This window comes from Poecilia reticulata, linkage group LG15 (assembly GCF_000633615.1).
Source record: "Poecilia reticulata strain Guanapo linkage group LG15, Guppy_female_1.0+MT, whole genome shotgun sequence".
Taxonomy (NCBI): domain Eukaryota; kingdom Metazoa; phylum Chordata; class Actinopteri; order Cyprinodontiformes; family Poeciliidae; genus Poecilia; species Poecilia reticulata.
The window spans coordinates 14,928,295-14,941,537 of NC_024345.1; the positions used below are offsets into that span (position 1 = coordinate 14,928,295).

General features: G+C 41.3%; 1 protein-coding gene across 2 annotated transcripts in view; it reads right to left on the minus strand.

The window, feature by feature from the left end:
* Positions 1–13,243, minus strand: part of dlg5a (discs, large homolog 5a (Drosophila)) — a 44,896-nt gene that overhangs the window by 9,256 nt on the left and 22,397 nt on the right. The window contains exons 9-22 of one of the 2 annotated variants that reach the window (XM_008429472.2): positions 12,946–13,130; positions 12,642–12,767; positions 10,416–10,548; positions 10,198–10,325; positions 9,944–10,119; positions 9,537–9,640; positions 8,303–8,395; positions 7,084–8,115; positions 4,297–4,414; positions 4,064–4,208; positions 3,053–3,153; positions 2,812–2,901; positions 2,348–2,516; positions 1,869–1,946 (exon numbers count right to left, since the gene is read on the minus strand). In XM_008429472.2, coding sequence (XP_008427694.1) covers positions 1,869–1,946; positions 2,348–2,516; positions 2,812–2,901; positions 3,053–3,153; positions 4,064–4,208; positions 4,297–4,414; positions 7,084–8,115; positions 8,303–8,395; positions 9,537–9,640; positions 9,944–10,119; positions 10,198–10,325; positions 10,416–10,548; positions 12,642–12,767; positions 12,946–13,130 — 2,678 coding nt within the window. The remainder of the gene's footprint in view (positions 1–1,868; positions 1,947–2,347; positions 2,517–2,811; positions 2,902–3,052; positions 3,154–4,063; positions 4,209–4,296; positions 4,415–7,083; positions 8,116–8,302; positions 8,396–9,536; positions 9,641–9,943; positions 10,120–10,197; positions 10,326–10,415; positions 10,549–12,641; positions 12,768–12,945; positions 13,131–13,243) is intronic. The other variant, XM_008429474.2, reaches the window with a different exon arrangement.

The following is a 13,243-nucleotide window of genomic DNA, read 5'->3' on the forward strand; positions in this document are numbered from 1 at the left end:
CTTGAGCCAGAGATGAACTAAAAGCCCCTTAAATCTGTGCATTGATTTTCAATCCTGATCCTCAGGACCCAGTGTCCTGCATGAATTATCTGAATAGACTCAAATTTTGTTTTTTTTCTTTGATAATAAAACACAATGTTCTGAAAAGGTCTGCTTTGTCTTTTTGTTGTTAAATTACTGCTTTAGTTGAAGCTGATTAAGGCATTCAAGTGTAAAAAAAAGCAAAGTAAATCTTGTGGCTGCAAAAAATAAAAAATAATCAGAACACTGCCATGTACACCATGTCTGACAACTGGAATAAAATCTTTCAGCAGTTTAATTATAAAACATGTGGACAAATCTATGTAGAAATAATTCACTGGACACCAAATTAACTCTCTTACAAGGCCACCTCAGTTCACAGATGTAAATCCTACAAAAGAACTTGAGGAATTGGCTAAACTTGAGGAAGAAAGTGGCGAGGACCAAACACTAGAACCTAGAAAGATTCCCAGAGCGTCAAAGATCTTCCCTGTTGAGGCTTCAAACTTGTGATATATTCAGTTGCATATTCCTTAGATCAGAGTAAATCATTCTAACGTGTTCTTACGCGATAATCTCATCATTAATTTTTTTATATTTTATAAATACTTTATCTTTGTGTGAACCTACATGCCTGGACACAACAGTCACATCTGAATGTCCCCACTTTGGGATAATAAAGGATATTTCTATTCGATTCTATAAATTCTAGGAGCAGCGGTGGTGCTGCCCCGTACATTTAGTTCAATTTATTTGCATTTTAAATTTTTTTTCAGTAAAAGATTAGGCTACTGTAAAAAAGTAACTCATGTACAGGATTTTTTATTTACTTGCCAACAGATCTACCAAGCACTGTGATTTTAGACATGTAGGCATTTGCAATTGTACATGTAGGTGTAGTACTACTACCACCTTTTTTTTTGCTAATACAAAGGAGAAAAGGGGATGACTAGGCCTATTTGTGAAATTTTGTATGAAACATTCTTTACTAAAAAAACAAAACAAAACATCTAAAGCAAAACAGTAAAAATCAGGACGATGCAGGGCAGTGGGTCTTGTGGAACGCTACTGAAAAACACAGTTCTGGAGCTACTTTATACCGAGCTTACAGAGGAGAGCGGAAGGGTTTAGATCACACCACATAAACGCAAAGTTGAGCAGTAGAAACACAAGGAAAACGCCCTCATTTGGAGGAGACTTGTATGAACTCTGTCTTCATAACAAGGTTGGGCTTGTAACATGCCTTCCAAATTCATAAGCACATAGGAGAAGATGGATCGCAGCCAGAGACTGGGGTAAACAAGAGTGCTGGTGTACGGACGAAGATATGACCCAGAAGCTGGATGTTGAATAATACATTGCATAACATACATACTGCAGACTGGAGGGTGATCTGGCCTAAGGCAAAGATGCACACATGCATACAGCATTATTGAGACATGCACTGAGATCCAAGTGGGTCTTTGGACATGAACGGGGCAATGTGCAAGCACAAAAATAACACTGAACCTTTGAAGTTCACCAAGTGTAGCTAATCTGAGCTTGTGTGTTTTCCTAAGGCACAAATCATACTGCTGCATGCAAAGAAACAGAAATCTCCAAATTAAACCGTTCTTCCAGGAGGGGTGGGGGGTTGGCTGGGTGAAAAACATCACAAAACCTCTTTTTGCATTCCACAAAGTGCACGTAAACTGCAAAAGAGTGTTCTGCTCCTTCGGGATATTCACTTTCCATCCAGCATCTTATCTGCTCTAGAACATGTGAAACACTGTAGAGGCTTGCGGGGCAGGGAAGGGTAAGAGTGGTGGCATTCCTCTGCTTTGCAGCGTGGGTGATCGAGGACAAACCTGAGGCTCCTGAGAGAGGAGAACCTCGGCCTTGCAGCCAGAGGAATCCTTAGAAAAGAGCGATTACGATAAAGAGATCTGGAGGGAGAGGGTTGCAAAGATAAAGAGGAGAACGGGGGAGAGACAGGTATCACAGAGAGACAGACACAGTGTCAACGCCACAGACGTGCCGCAGCTCCTGTGAAGTTAGTCAACAACAGATCACATGGTGGGTTATGGTAGCACTGTAGCCAGGCAACGCTGTCATACTACACCCGAGAGCTGACGCATCACAGTTCAGATATTAGAACTAAAATCTTCAAATATTTAGAGTTTGGATTTCGACTTTTTTTTCTGCATCTTCTCCCTTTTTCAAGAGGCGACTCGGATACGCTTGTCAAACGCTTCCGACGTTTAAAGAACGTAAATATGAAGCGAATAAACAACACAGACATGTCGTCCACCTTAAAGCAGGCCGTTGAATCTTCTAAAATAGATACCTGTCTTTTCGGCGCTCCCCTATTGGCACAGGACTGATTGAGATACGTGGCAACGTGGAAATGGAGCCTTGTGATTGGCTGCTGGCAAACGAGGAAGTCTCCAGGTTGAGTGGCGACTGCGGAGGGGTGATGAGGCTGGGACTGCTGCACTCGGAGTGCGACAGAGAGCCTGGATTCAAGAAAAGAGCAGCAGAAAGGGAGACAATGAATGTCTACAATTATAATTAATTTGGAGGTTTATAAAAAAAAAATTAATGACTTAATTGTAAGATAAAAATGATTGCGCTTTATTCCACTCGAGCAACCTTTAATTTGTGGCGAGGATCTTCATTTTAGTGATTATTTATACACATTGAAAGTACTAATTCCAGTTCATTGATCTTATAATAACCTTATTTTCATTTTAATCACAATCTGGAAAAATGCAGTGAGGATTGTGCCGTTTGCATCTGAAAGTAGCTCACCTCTGTCTGAGCCCAGCATGGAGCGGGGGTAACGGGGAGTCGAGGGGATTTTGATCCTCTCCGTGCGGTACTGGACGTTACTGGAAGAACCTGGAGACAATAACACGAACAACTGAAAACCTCTGTCACAACATCCAGAAGGACAAAGGGGAAAGGAGGTAGAAACCCTTCGTATGCGTTTGTGTGCATGCGTGGGTGTCAGACTGACCGAGCCGTGCGCTGGAGGGCAGTGAGTTTGTACCGTGTGACGCTCTGCTGCTGCGCGACGAGGACGTTTCAGAGTAATCGCTTGTGCGCTTCTGCTGGCTCAGGTCCAGGCTGAGGCGACCCTGGTGCTGGGGGCTGCACGGACACACAAAGTTACAGTTGTGCAAGAAATATGGCTGCTAAAAAAACAAGTGTGTGCTTTTTTGTTTTTTAGATTAATTGGATCAATCGGCTGAGCTACACACTCACAAAAAAAAAAAAAACAAAAAAAAAAACATTAAGACAGGGAAGAAATTTTAATTAGCCAGTTTAGCCACTGGGAACAGAATAATTGGGATCAGTAATTCTACTGGTGTAGAGTTACTGCTTGTAACTCTACACCAGTAGAATTACAACCTACTTATGTTATCTAAGGGTTCATAAGGAGCAGAACACTAAAAGGCGTGTAAGAAGACCGCAATGAAAATTTCAAACGGTCTCACAAAAGGTGACAGCAATTACTGAAGGCCTCCTAACTATTGACCGTTATGATTCTGCCCTCAACTAGTTGACTAATCTAAGGAGGAAACATAAAAAAGAAACCGGATGGTCAGACTAGCATTTGCCTTGTGGATAATTAATAAAGTTACTCTGTATTAAAATGTATTTAAAAAGCAGACACATGTCTGCAAAATGCAAAACGTAAGAGAAAAGAACAAAACAATTATTGAATAAACTGACATAAATGTTTTTATTTTTTCTATACGAATAGCTGAAGATTTCCAACAAAAACACAACAGTAATCACGGTTTTAGTCTTTGAATTAAAATTGCTCAGGTCACCTTTGCAGTGGCAGTAGCATAAATAATATTCATAAAAATTAAGTGATATTGGTTACCACATGAAATGTAGGGAACTTATCATAAAAATGTGAAAGAGCGGTGGGCCTCAAGTTTGAACCTTCTGGGACACCGGTGAGGTTTTATTTCTGCCTACTGACGTATAATAACGCTTAAAAGTCTAGATTTGACTAAGAAATTAAAGATGGTGGTAAATTGAAGCTGACCTGGTGTGGGTGTGCTGGTGACATATCTGAGATGCTACAGATGGACAGTTGCTAGTATGAACGCGGTGACTGCGCACGGTATATACAGGATTCCTCATCACGGCCGTCACAGCAGGGCAAGGAGACAGTCCACGATGGGCTGAATCTGGTGAGACACACACACACACACGGCAGGATGTTAAAGAAAATGTCATCAAACATTCTGGCAACAACAAAGCATGCAAACAGCTCACTAGGAGGTAGGGAGCCGTTGTAAACAGCAGGAATCAAGCCAACACTGTGGCGATTGGAGGGGCCAGGGGAGTGCAGTACGTCCCTGGACTCTGGTGAATGCTCGTCGTTGGAGTAGCCCTGCAGAGAATCAGAGACAAACATGTCTAGGAAAGCATGTCTGATCCCTTTATTGGAAGCGTCCAATAAGGAAAAATGACAGCAAGAGCATCCTACAAAATAAAATGAATGTGTTGTGTTCAGGGGGCCTGGAGACGTAACAGAGGAGGTTTGCTTAAAATCCAAGTTCTGACTCAGCTCCTCGGCTGTGACAGGTGATGATACGTTACATCACAAAATTAAATTGAGCGTTTCACTCCAAATGTGTTTACATTACATTTAGGAATATTCAAATTTAAGGGAATCCGAACCAAGCACAGGGGACAACGTTTCAGAGTAAAATTCAACATTTATACAGAAACTTGCACATGTATAAATACACCTTAAGCTTTTCTATGTGTCCGAATCTTTTGTAATTCTGCGCAAAAGATGATTGGTGCATCAATGTGAAATTGAAAGTAAAAGTATTTAGCTGGCTTTTATCCTCTGCAGAACACAGTTTGCCTCAATTACCACTGAAAGTCTCTTGGAATATTTCCCACCACATTTACACATCCAGACTGAAATCTTGGCAAAAACTGGCCGACAATTACTTTCAAGTTTTGTCACAGATTATCAGTTAAATTTAAGCATGTACTTTGACTGGGCCGTTCTAAATCGTCATTTTGCTTTGATCTAAACCAGTGTTTCTCAACCTTTTTCAGGCCAGCGGCCCCTAGCCTTTATCCAGGTCCCTAACCGCCCCCCAACAAAGAATTTGTAGGCTACTTTGCAAGTGACTATTATTTTATTATTAATATTACTATCACTATTGTAGATGTTTTGATTTTTATGCTCGTTTCTGTATTTATCATCAAAAATAATTTCCCAGAGAACAAAAAAGCCATGGGAATAGAAATTATTTTCACAGGTGTCTATGAAAAATGCAATGAACATTCAAGTTAAAATTGGTAGGCCTAACAGCAGCCAATCGGAGTGGAAAAAATATTCTTGTTCTTTGCCATTTTCTAGTTGTTAAATATTCCACAAAATGACCAGATAAAAGATGTACAACATGTGTGTTTAAACTTTGATCTATTTGCAAAACGACTGAGCTCTGCAACATTAAAACATGGATAGAACTGTAACTACATTAATCATAGTTCTTCTTCTCTTCAGTGTTTCTGTGAGTTTCTGGTGGTGCAGCTCTGTGTTGCCTTCAGGAGAATGGGACATCAAAGTATCATCCATAAAACTTCACCCACATGGCATTTATTGTGCAAACCAGAGCTTGTCTTGCGATAACAGCTTATTCCTCTGTATTTACTTTAGTTTCTTAGTTTATTCTTGCATTTTGTTCTTCATTCATTTCCATTTAGTTTTCTTTGATTAGTATTATCCTCTCCTGGTTTATTGCTATGTCCACTTTAGTTTCTTTCCTGTGTTAGATTTACGTCATCATTTATTGATGCTCACCACCAGTGATCTTCACTCATCACCTGCTGCGCCTCCTAATAGTCATGTGTTTCACATCATGTGTTGATTTTTCACTGTTCTGCGTCAAATTCTCTGTTTTTATGCCATAATTCATATCTAGTTCGTCACTCAGTTTTACATCCCGCTTCTCCTATTTCAGAGTTTTGCGCAATGTGTGTTGTTTTTTTTTAACCCCCCTATAGTGCACAGCGTTCGGGAAACGTCTCGATGGGGAAAAGGCAGACTGACATAAACCTTTTAGAACAACGGAAACAATTTTGGTATTCTGATTATTGAAATTTAAAAGTGCTGTGGTACCGTTGTTCTATTACACCCGTTTCATACCGGACCACTTACAGCACCGGTGTCAACGCTATAAAATGAACGCTCTCTATGGTGGTATCACCCATGGAGGAATTTCTTTATTTAAATGGGTTCAGTTTTCAGAGAGATACAAAGTGAAGGTATCGTGATTTTAGTAATTACGTGTTTATAAGAGCAATTTTCTGTTGTCCTTCCATGGAAGTGGGCAGCTTTCAAACGGAAATAAAACACTTTTTAATATAAGTTGCTGCTTAACATGATCACAGAACTGCCAAAACATATGTACAAAAATATCAGACAATCACAGCAACGTCATCAGCCGGTGTAACGCTGAACTGACGCGGTGAAGCTACTAGTAGCAGGAGCGGAGCTGCGCCAAGAAGCTACAAACACTGAATAGAAGGAGAGCTGCCATTGATACAGTTGCAGCCAAGCATGATTTAATGTTACACAATACAGTTTTAGCAAGTTGCTCAAAGTCTAAACTTGTATTGTTGTGCATTTAAGGTGTAAAGTTTACCTTCGACCAAACGCCCCCCCTTTGTAAAAAATTCCGCCAGCGCCCCCTGCCGTCCTCTGAACGCCCCCCGGGGGGCAGTACCGCCCACGTTGAGAACCGCTAATCTAAACCAATCCCCAGTAGTTTAGATTGTTTGTTGGGGTTTCTTGTCCTGCTACAAGGTCAACCTCCATGACTAACTTAAGTGTTTTGAGCCTCTAACAGTTTTTATTCCAGTATTTTTCCACATTGAGCTCCAGCCATCATCCAATCGCCTATGACCAACTTCCCTGTTCCTTCTGAACACAATAAATAATAATAAAATGCACTGAAGTTTGTGGCTGAAATGTAAAAAAGCTTAAAGGGGTATTGACACTTTTATGGACTCCATACTCATGTGTAATCTACTTACCTGGAAGGGGGGATGACTGATCTTTGGGGTCCGACGTCGAAGTGCAGGGGCAGATTTAGGACGAGGCCTCTTTACCTCTGGCTCCTCGCCTCTGGTGCGGCCAATGTCCTCATCGCATGACTTTCTTGAAGTCAGGACCTTTCCTTCCAGGAAGTAGTGGTTCCCATTCCTGTCTCTTTCTCGCTCACTCCTTTCTCTGCTCTCTCCTGCTGCCATGGAGATGGAAGCCTCCCCTTTGCCGTCGGAGGTGATCGTACAGTCTGAGGCGGAGCTGCTTTGATGTTTGTGTTTGAATTTAAAAGAGTCGCTGCGGGTGGGAGGGGTAGGAGGAGTTGGAGTAGGGGTAGAAGAGGATGAGAGAGAATCCGTCTTTGAAGACTGTGGGGAGTGTGAAGCTACGGCCGCAATCTGATTGGCTGCCAAGTACTCCAGCTTGGAGGAGGGAGTCTCGGGGCGCTTGAAAGTGTCTGGGTCAAAGATGGACTTCCTCTGCTTGGGTGATTTATAGATGGAGAGTTGGGTGGCTGCTGAGATCGGACTGGCGTTGTCTGGAACGACCGACATACCTCCGACCATCATCTTTGGCCACGTGCCGCCGCTGTGCTTCTTCTCCAAGGCAGTGTCCATGCTGATGCATTCGGAGTGGGAAATGGGCTCAAACGGCAAGGAGGAAGGCGCCTTCGTATACGAGCAGCACTCCTGAAACGCGCTGGGACCGTAGCGACCGGTTCCCAGGTCGGCCAGAGGTCGCAGGCTGGTGGCGTGGAGGGAAACGCTGGAGAACGGTTTGCTCACATCGCAATAAATCTCATCAGACTCCCCTCTGACCTTCCTCCTCTCCCCAGAGATACTGCCAGAGCTGGCGCTTCCACCGTCAGGGCAGAAGATGTCAGTCTGCGTCGAGCTGTTGTGTTTCAGGTTGCGGCCATTTCTAGAGTGGAGCTCGGACAGCAGAATGCGTCCGTTGGACTTCTCGGATGAATCGCGCAGGCTCTCGAAGATGTTCTGTCCTGACGTGCTGTGAGGGAAAAACTATGGGAAAACAAAGGGATGAAGCAAAAAATAGATTTATCAAAAAATAGATTTATAAAAGACAAAAAAAAACCTGATAGATTTATAAACAAACAACAAAATATATACCTTCTGTTACTAAAATGTCTCAACTATTTAGGGCACACAGAGCTGGAGAGCTCAGGAAGAGATATTAGAACTAGCTCACCTTCATAAGGGAGAGGCTCAGCGAGTCCCTGCAGCTCCGCAACAGAGCCTCGCACTCCGTCACAGATTTGTTATCAAGAGCAATTCCATTAATCTGCACAGAGACGCAGTGAAAATAAGGACAGGTCACATAGCACTAAAAAGCCATGAAAGTGACTCTTCTAAAATCCCAAAGGTGTTTACGAGTGCGTCTTTGGTATCAATATTCTTAAAAGAGGTGCAAAACTACAACACATTCAGGAGAGAGGATCGGCAGCTTGAAATTGCGTCTTGCACCGTTACAATGGGAAAACTACAAGGAATCTAGGTCAGCACATTTTAGTTTGCAGTAAATTCAAACTGATTTCCACCATAAAAGATTGAACTTGAGCGCTATCTCATGAAACTGAGAAAGTCTGACATGTATATGCACATAATGATAGACCCTGCTGGTGAAAGGAATTACTTTTTTTTCACTTCATCATTTTTAAGCGTTTTGAACACAATTATCCAGATTAATGCAGTCTGGAGCTAATGCAGCCAGTAATATATTATTCAAAAGCTCTAATGGGAAAAAAAATGGACATGAATATGCTGTGCAGCATGTTTTGTCCTAACTTTATGCATGTCATTTACATTACTTTAAGGGTTTATGATGCCACCTGTCTAATTGTGTTCAAAACACTGAAGAATGCTGAACTGAAACAAAAATATGTAATCATTTCCACTAGCAGGGTCTACTACATGAATATAAACTTGGGGTGCACCAAGATATCAGCTAGCCAATAAATCAGCCCCCCGATTTCCTTAGCTGGAGAAAAGTCAGGAGAGTCCAGCATGTTCTCTGGAATCTCATTAAAAATGACTTTAAATTGGAGAAGCGGTACGACTTTTAACCTCAACAAAAAGGTTGGTCAAGTATGGACAGTAAAGCTCAAATGTTTATGCTTAATGAACAGAGAAATTAAATCTTCTCTTTCTGACAGATAAACATTACAGACGCCCTTACAACTCATTGCAAATCTGTTCAGTGGGAGTTCACTCTTTCAATCAATCCCTCCTTCCAATGATTTAAAAGGAGGAAAGAAACTTCTGGATACAACTAAATCCCACCTAGCATGTCAAATCTGGATTGGATTGAGGTTTGGATTACCGAGTTAATGGAATCCGCGCATACTTCTGAGAAAAAAATTGGCTAAAATAATAAAAACAAAAACAAAACAGAAGTGATTTCAAGGTGTCTAAAAATTACTCACAGCAATAAGTCTGTCACCAACGGTGAGCGAGCCCTCTCTGGCTGCGGGACTTCCCTGGGCAATGGCGGTGACAAACACCCCGCTTTCCAAACTAATACCACTGTCTGAAACACAGAGGAGAAAATCAAATGATTACAGGGGGGAAATAAAATCCACAACAACGCCTATACAGACAAAATAGCCGATTTAAATTTTTTTTTTTAATTCTGAACTTTCACCAGGTCCTGTAGTAGAATAATGGCACATAAATGATTCAGACACAACATGAACCTGAAGAGATAAAAGAAAGGATCCCAGGACTAGACGAGCTTTACAGTGAAACATCCCTCTCGCTCTGTCCGTTTCAGCCCTGTAAGAAGACAACGTCTCCTATCGTTTCTGTGTGCGTAATTAAAAGTGTAATGTACCTTTATGCCCCATCAGGTTGATGTGAACAGGGGTGACCAGCCTTCCTCCCAGAGACTTCCGTCTTCGGACCACCATGTTGATCAATCCGCCTCCGTTGACCACAGCCTTCACCACCTGTTTTCTGTCCTTATTGGTCAAGTCGATGTCATTAATCTTCAACAACCAATCGTTCACTCTGGAGTCCAAAGAGGAGAAACGACGACGAGTTTAACGGACGTCCATCAACAATAATGTTTACTAAGTAGGTTCATACCTCAGCCTTCCATCAGCAACACTTCCTTTATCCACCCTCGTAACGAATATTCCACAGTCTCCAGGTAGATAGGGATCGTTTACCCCCTCGGCAATGTCAAATCCGAGAGCCTTCAAGTCCATGTCCTCCTATTAGGGCAATGATATGCAGCCCAGTCAACTTATTTCTCATTACATTCGATTTGCTGTTCCCGATTTCAACCTGAGGCTCGGTCTTACCCTGTCTTTCTCAAACTCCACCACCTCCGTCTCCCATTCCAGGGAGTCCGTGTCAATGGCGGAGTCGTGAGAGCTGTGTGCCATTAGCTGACAGAACCGGGCCTCCTTTTCCAGCTGGCTCTCCATCTTTTCCCTTAACACAGAGCAGCAGGGTCAAAAGGTCAGCCACCAACACATATTCAATCTGACTGAAGCACATTTTTAAATAGATACTTTTTTTCCTTTATCTGCCTTTGCAATTCTACACATTCCGTCAAGGTCAAATCACAAATTTCAATGTAATGCTATTGGCACTTTATATGGTTTGCAGGTTTTTGAATATATTTGTTTTTAATCGGTCCATTCTAACAGTCAAGTGGACTAGTAGAATGTCCATTTGCCTTGGAATAGTTTATACTAAGGCAAATGACTTTGCATAAGTCAGCAAATTACTTTTACAAAGTCATTTGCCTTGGTATAAACTAGTCCTCTGTAATTTTTGGTTTCATGATTACGGTTGCTATATTTTGCCTCATGCATTTAATCAACATTGGCATCTTTATTGCCACTCTGCCATAAAAGCATTATTTGTAGAGTGGAGGAAATGTCTTTGCCCTGTGGACAGATTCTCCTCCCTGCTCCTCCAGAGTCTCAGCTGGTCCTCTGATTAATGCTCTCCTAGTCTGAGCAGTCAGTTTTGATGTATACTGAACAGAAGCTTTGGATATTGCTTTATAATGTAACCTTGTTTCAAACGTTTCCACAACATTCTCCCTGAACTGTCTCCTGTGTTCATTGGCCTTTGTGATGCTGTTTAGTCAATCAATCGATCACATTTATTTGCATTGCACATTTCAGCAACAAGGCAGATCAAAGTGCTTCACACAAAAATAAAAAGTCAACAACATACTGTCAACAGCTGACAAACCAGTGACAAACATTACATTTTGACGAGTGCCATCATCAAAATCCTCAATACCAATTGGTCAATGTTCCATTTCTTATGGTTCAAAAGCAACTCTAAGCAAGCGGGGTTTTAGCCTTTATTTAGAGAAACTCAGTGTTTCAGCTGTTTTACAGTTTTCTGGAAGTTTGTTCCAGATTTGTGGTGCATAGAAGCTGAATGCTGCTTCTCCGTGTTCGGTTCTGGGGGATTCATTTCTCACAAACTCGGAAGCCTTCGCAGAACAGCCACAGTGAGACGAAATAACAGAGCTGAACGCCGTTTACGAAAGAAGAAACATCTTAGGGCAGCTGGATTTCATTTAGCACCTAGTTTACATACTTTAGATCAACATTAGATTTTTTTTCTTCTTTTGCCCTTTCCTTTTGTTATTTTGTTTGCATTTCCTTTTAATCCATGTAAAGCCCTTTGTATTGCCTTGATACAATTTTATTTAAATAGCTGAAATGTGCTATATAAATAAAATGGTTTTTTAATTGAAAGATACAAATACCTATGAGGTACCATAGTAAATATCATCACAAATAGAAAGTACACAATTCAAAGTACTTAAAATAGAGCTCAGAGTTTATTTTAAGACATTGAATGTCTTTATAAAAACTTTATTGCTCTGTGGATTGGGGAATATAAACTATATTTAAAGCAGAAACAAAACTAAAAGCAGACTAGACTTGTCAGCAAGATGTATGAGGTCCTATTGAGGCCTGCCTACAAGGTAGCAATGACATTCAAAGCCCAGAGGTACATGTCCTTTAAGGAGGATAAAGAGGGAATGTTTTTACCAAGTTACTGCCTGACCTGAAAATACAGGAGAAGCAAGTGATGTTGAGGCGTAAAAGGAAAAGCAGGGTACATAGGATCCTGATGAAACCCAAATTATAGTCAGGTAGCAGATTCAACGTTATGCAAAATTTAAATTCAAGCCTTAAAAGTCAACATCTCTTCATTCAAAGCTTGGACTTAGAAATGCCTGTCATGTCCACTTTCGCCAGCAGATGGAGCCTTTGCATGCAGCACAGAATCACGCAAACAGAATTAGACCATGTGAGCTAAAATGTTTACATGTGCTTAAAACACTAATGCTTCCTGGGATAAAATTTTAATCTGTGTAAATGGAAATGAGGCCAAAAAAATAAAAAAAATCACCACCAAGCTCCACATTGGTTCAGTATAAGATGCAGAGGAGAGAGGCAATGCAGATAAGGAGTGTAAATGTGCACCATTACTCTGATCAATAAAAAAGAATTAAAAAAAATATATACAAAATTTGAGAGGGAACTCACTTTAATTCTTTGAGTTCTCGCAGCGCATCGTTCTTCTGTTTCCTCATATCGTCCAAATTACGCAAGGCGTCGGCCAGGTCGCTGACGGCCCGGTCCCTTTCTCGCCGCAAGTTATCACACAGAGTTCTGAGGAAAGAGAGAGAGCAGATGGTGGCAGGATGTAAAGGAATATGTGAAAATAAGTATAATGTGACGAGCATGAAAGCCCCACTGATAGTGTTTAAAATTAAATAAATAAAAAAACGTTTGAAAGTACACACACAGACACACACACACGCACACACAAACACACACACACACTGACCTTATGCTCTCCCTCTCTGCCACTATTTTGTCCCTCTCTTGGAAGGCCCAGTCCCTTCGACATTTGGCCACCTCTGCTTCCTGTGTGGCCTCCTTCAGTTCCTGGGACATGGCTTCATACTGCTTCCTGAGCATCTCTATCTCCTTATTGGCTCGTTCCATGTCCAGGGTAGCGGAGTCTTGTTTCTGAGAACATTGATTAAAACAAAATAATAATTTAAAAAAACGATTTCGATAATGTCACAGTTTGTATGCATATCAAATACTTAATCTAAATGTGTAGTGAAAAATTATTAGCC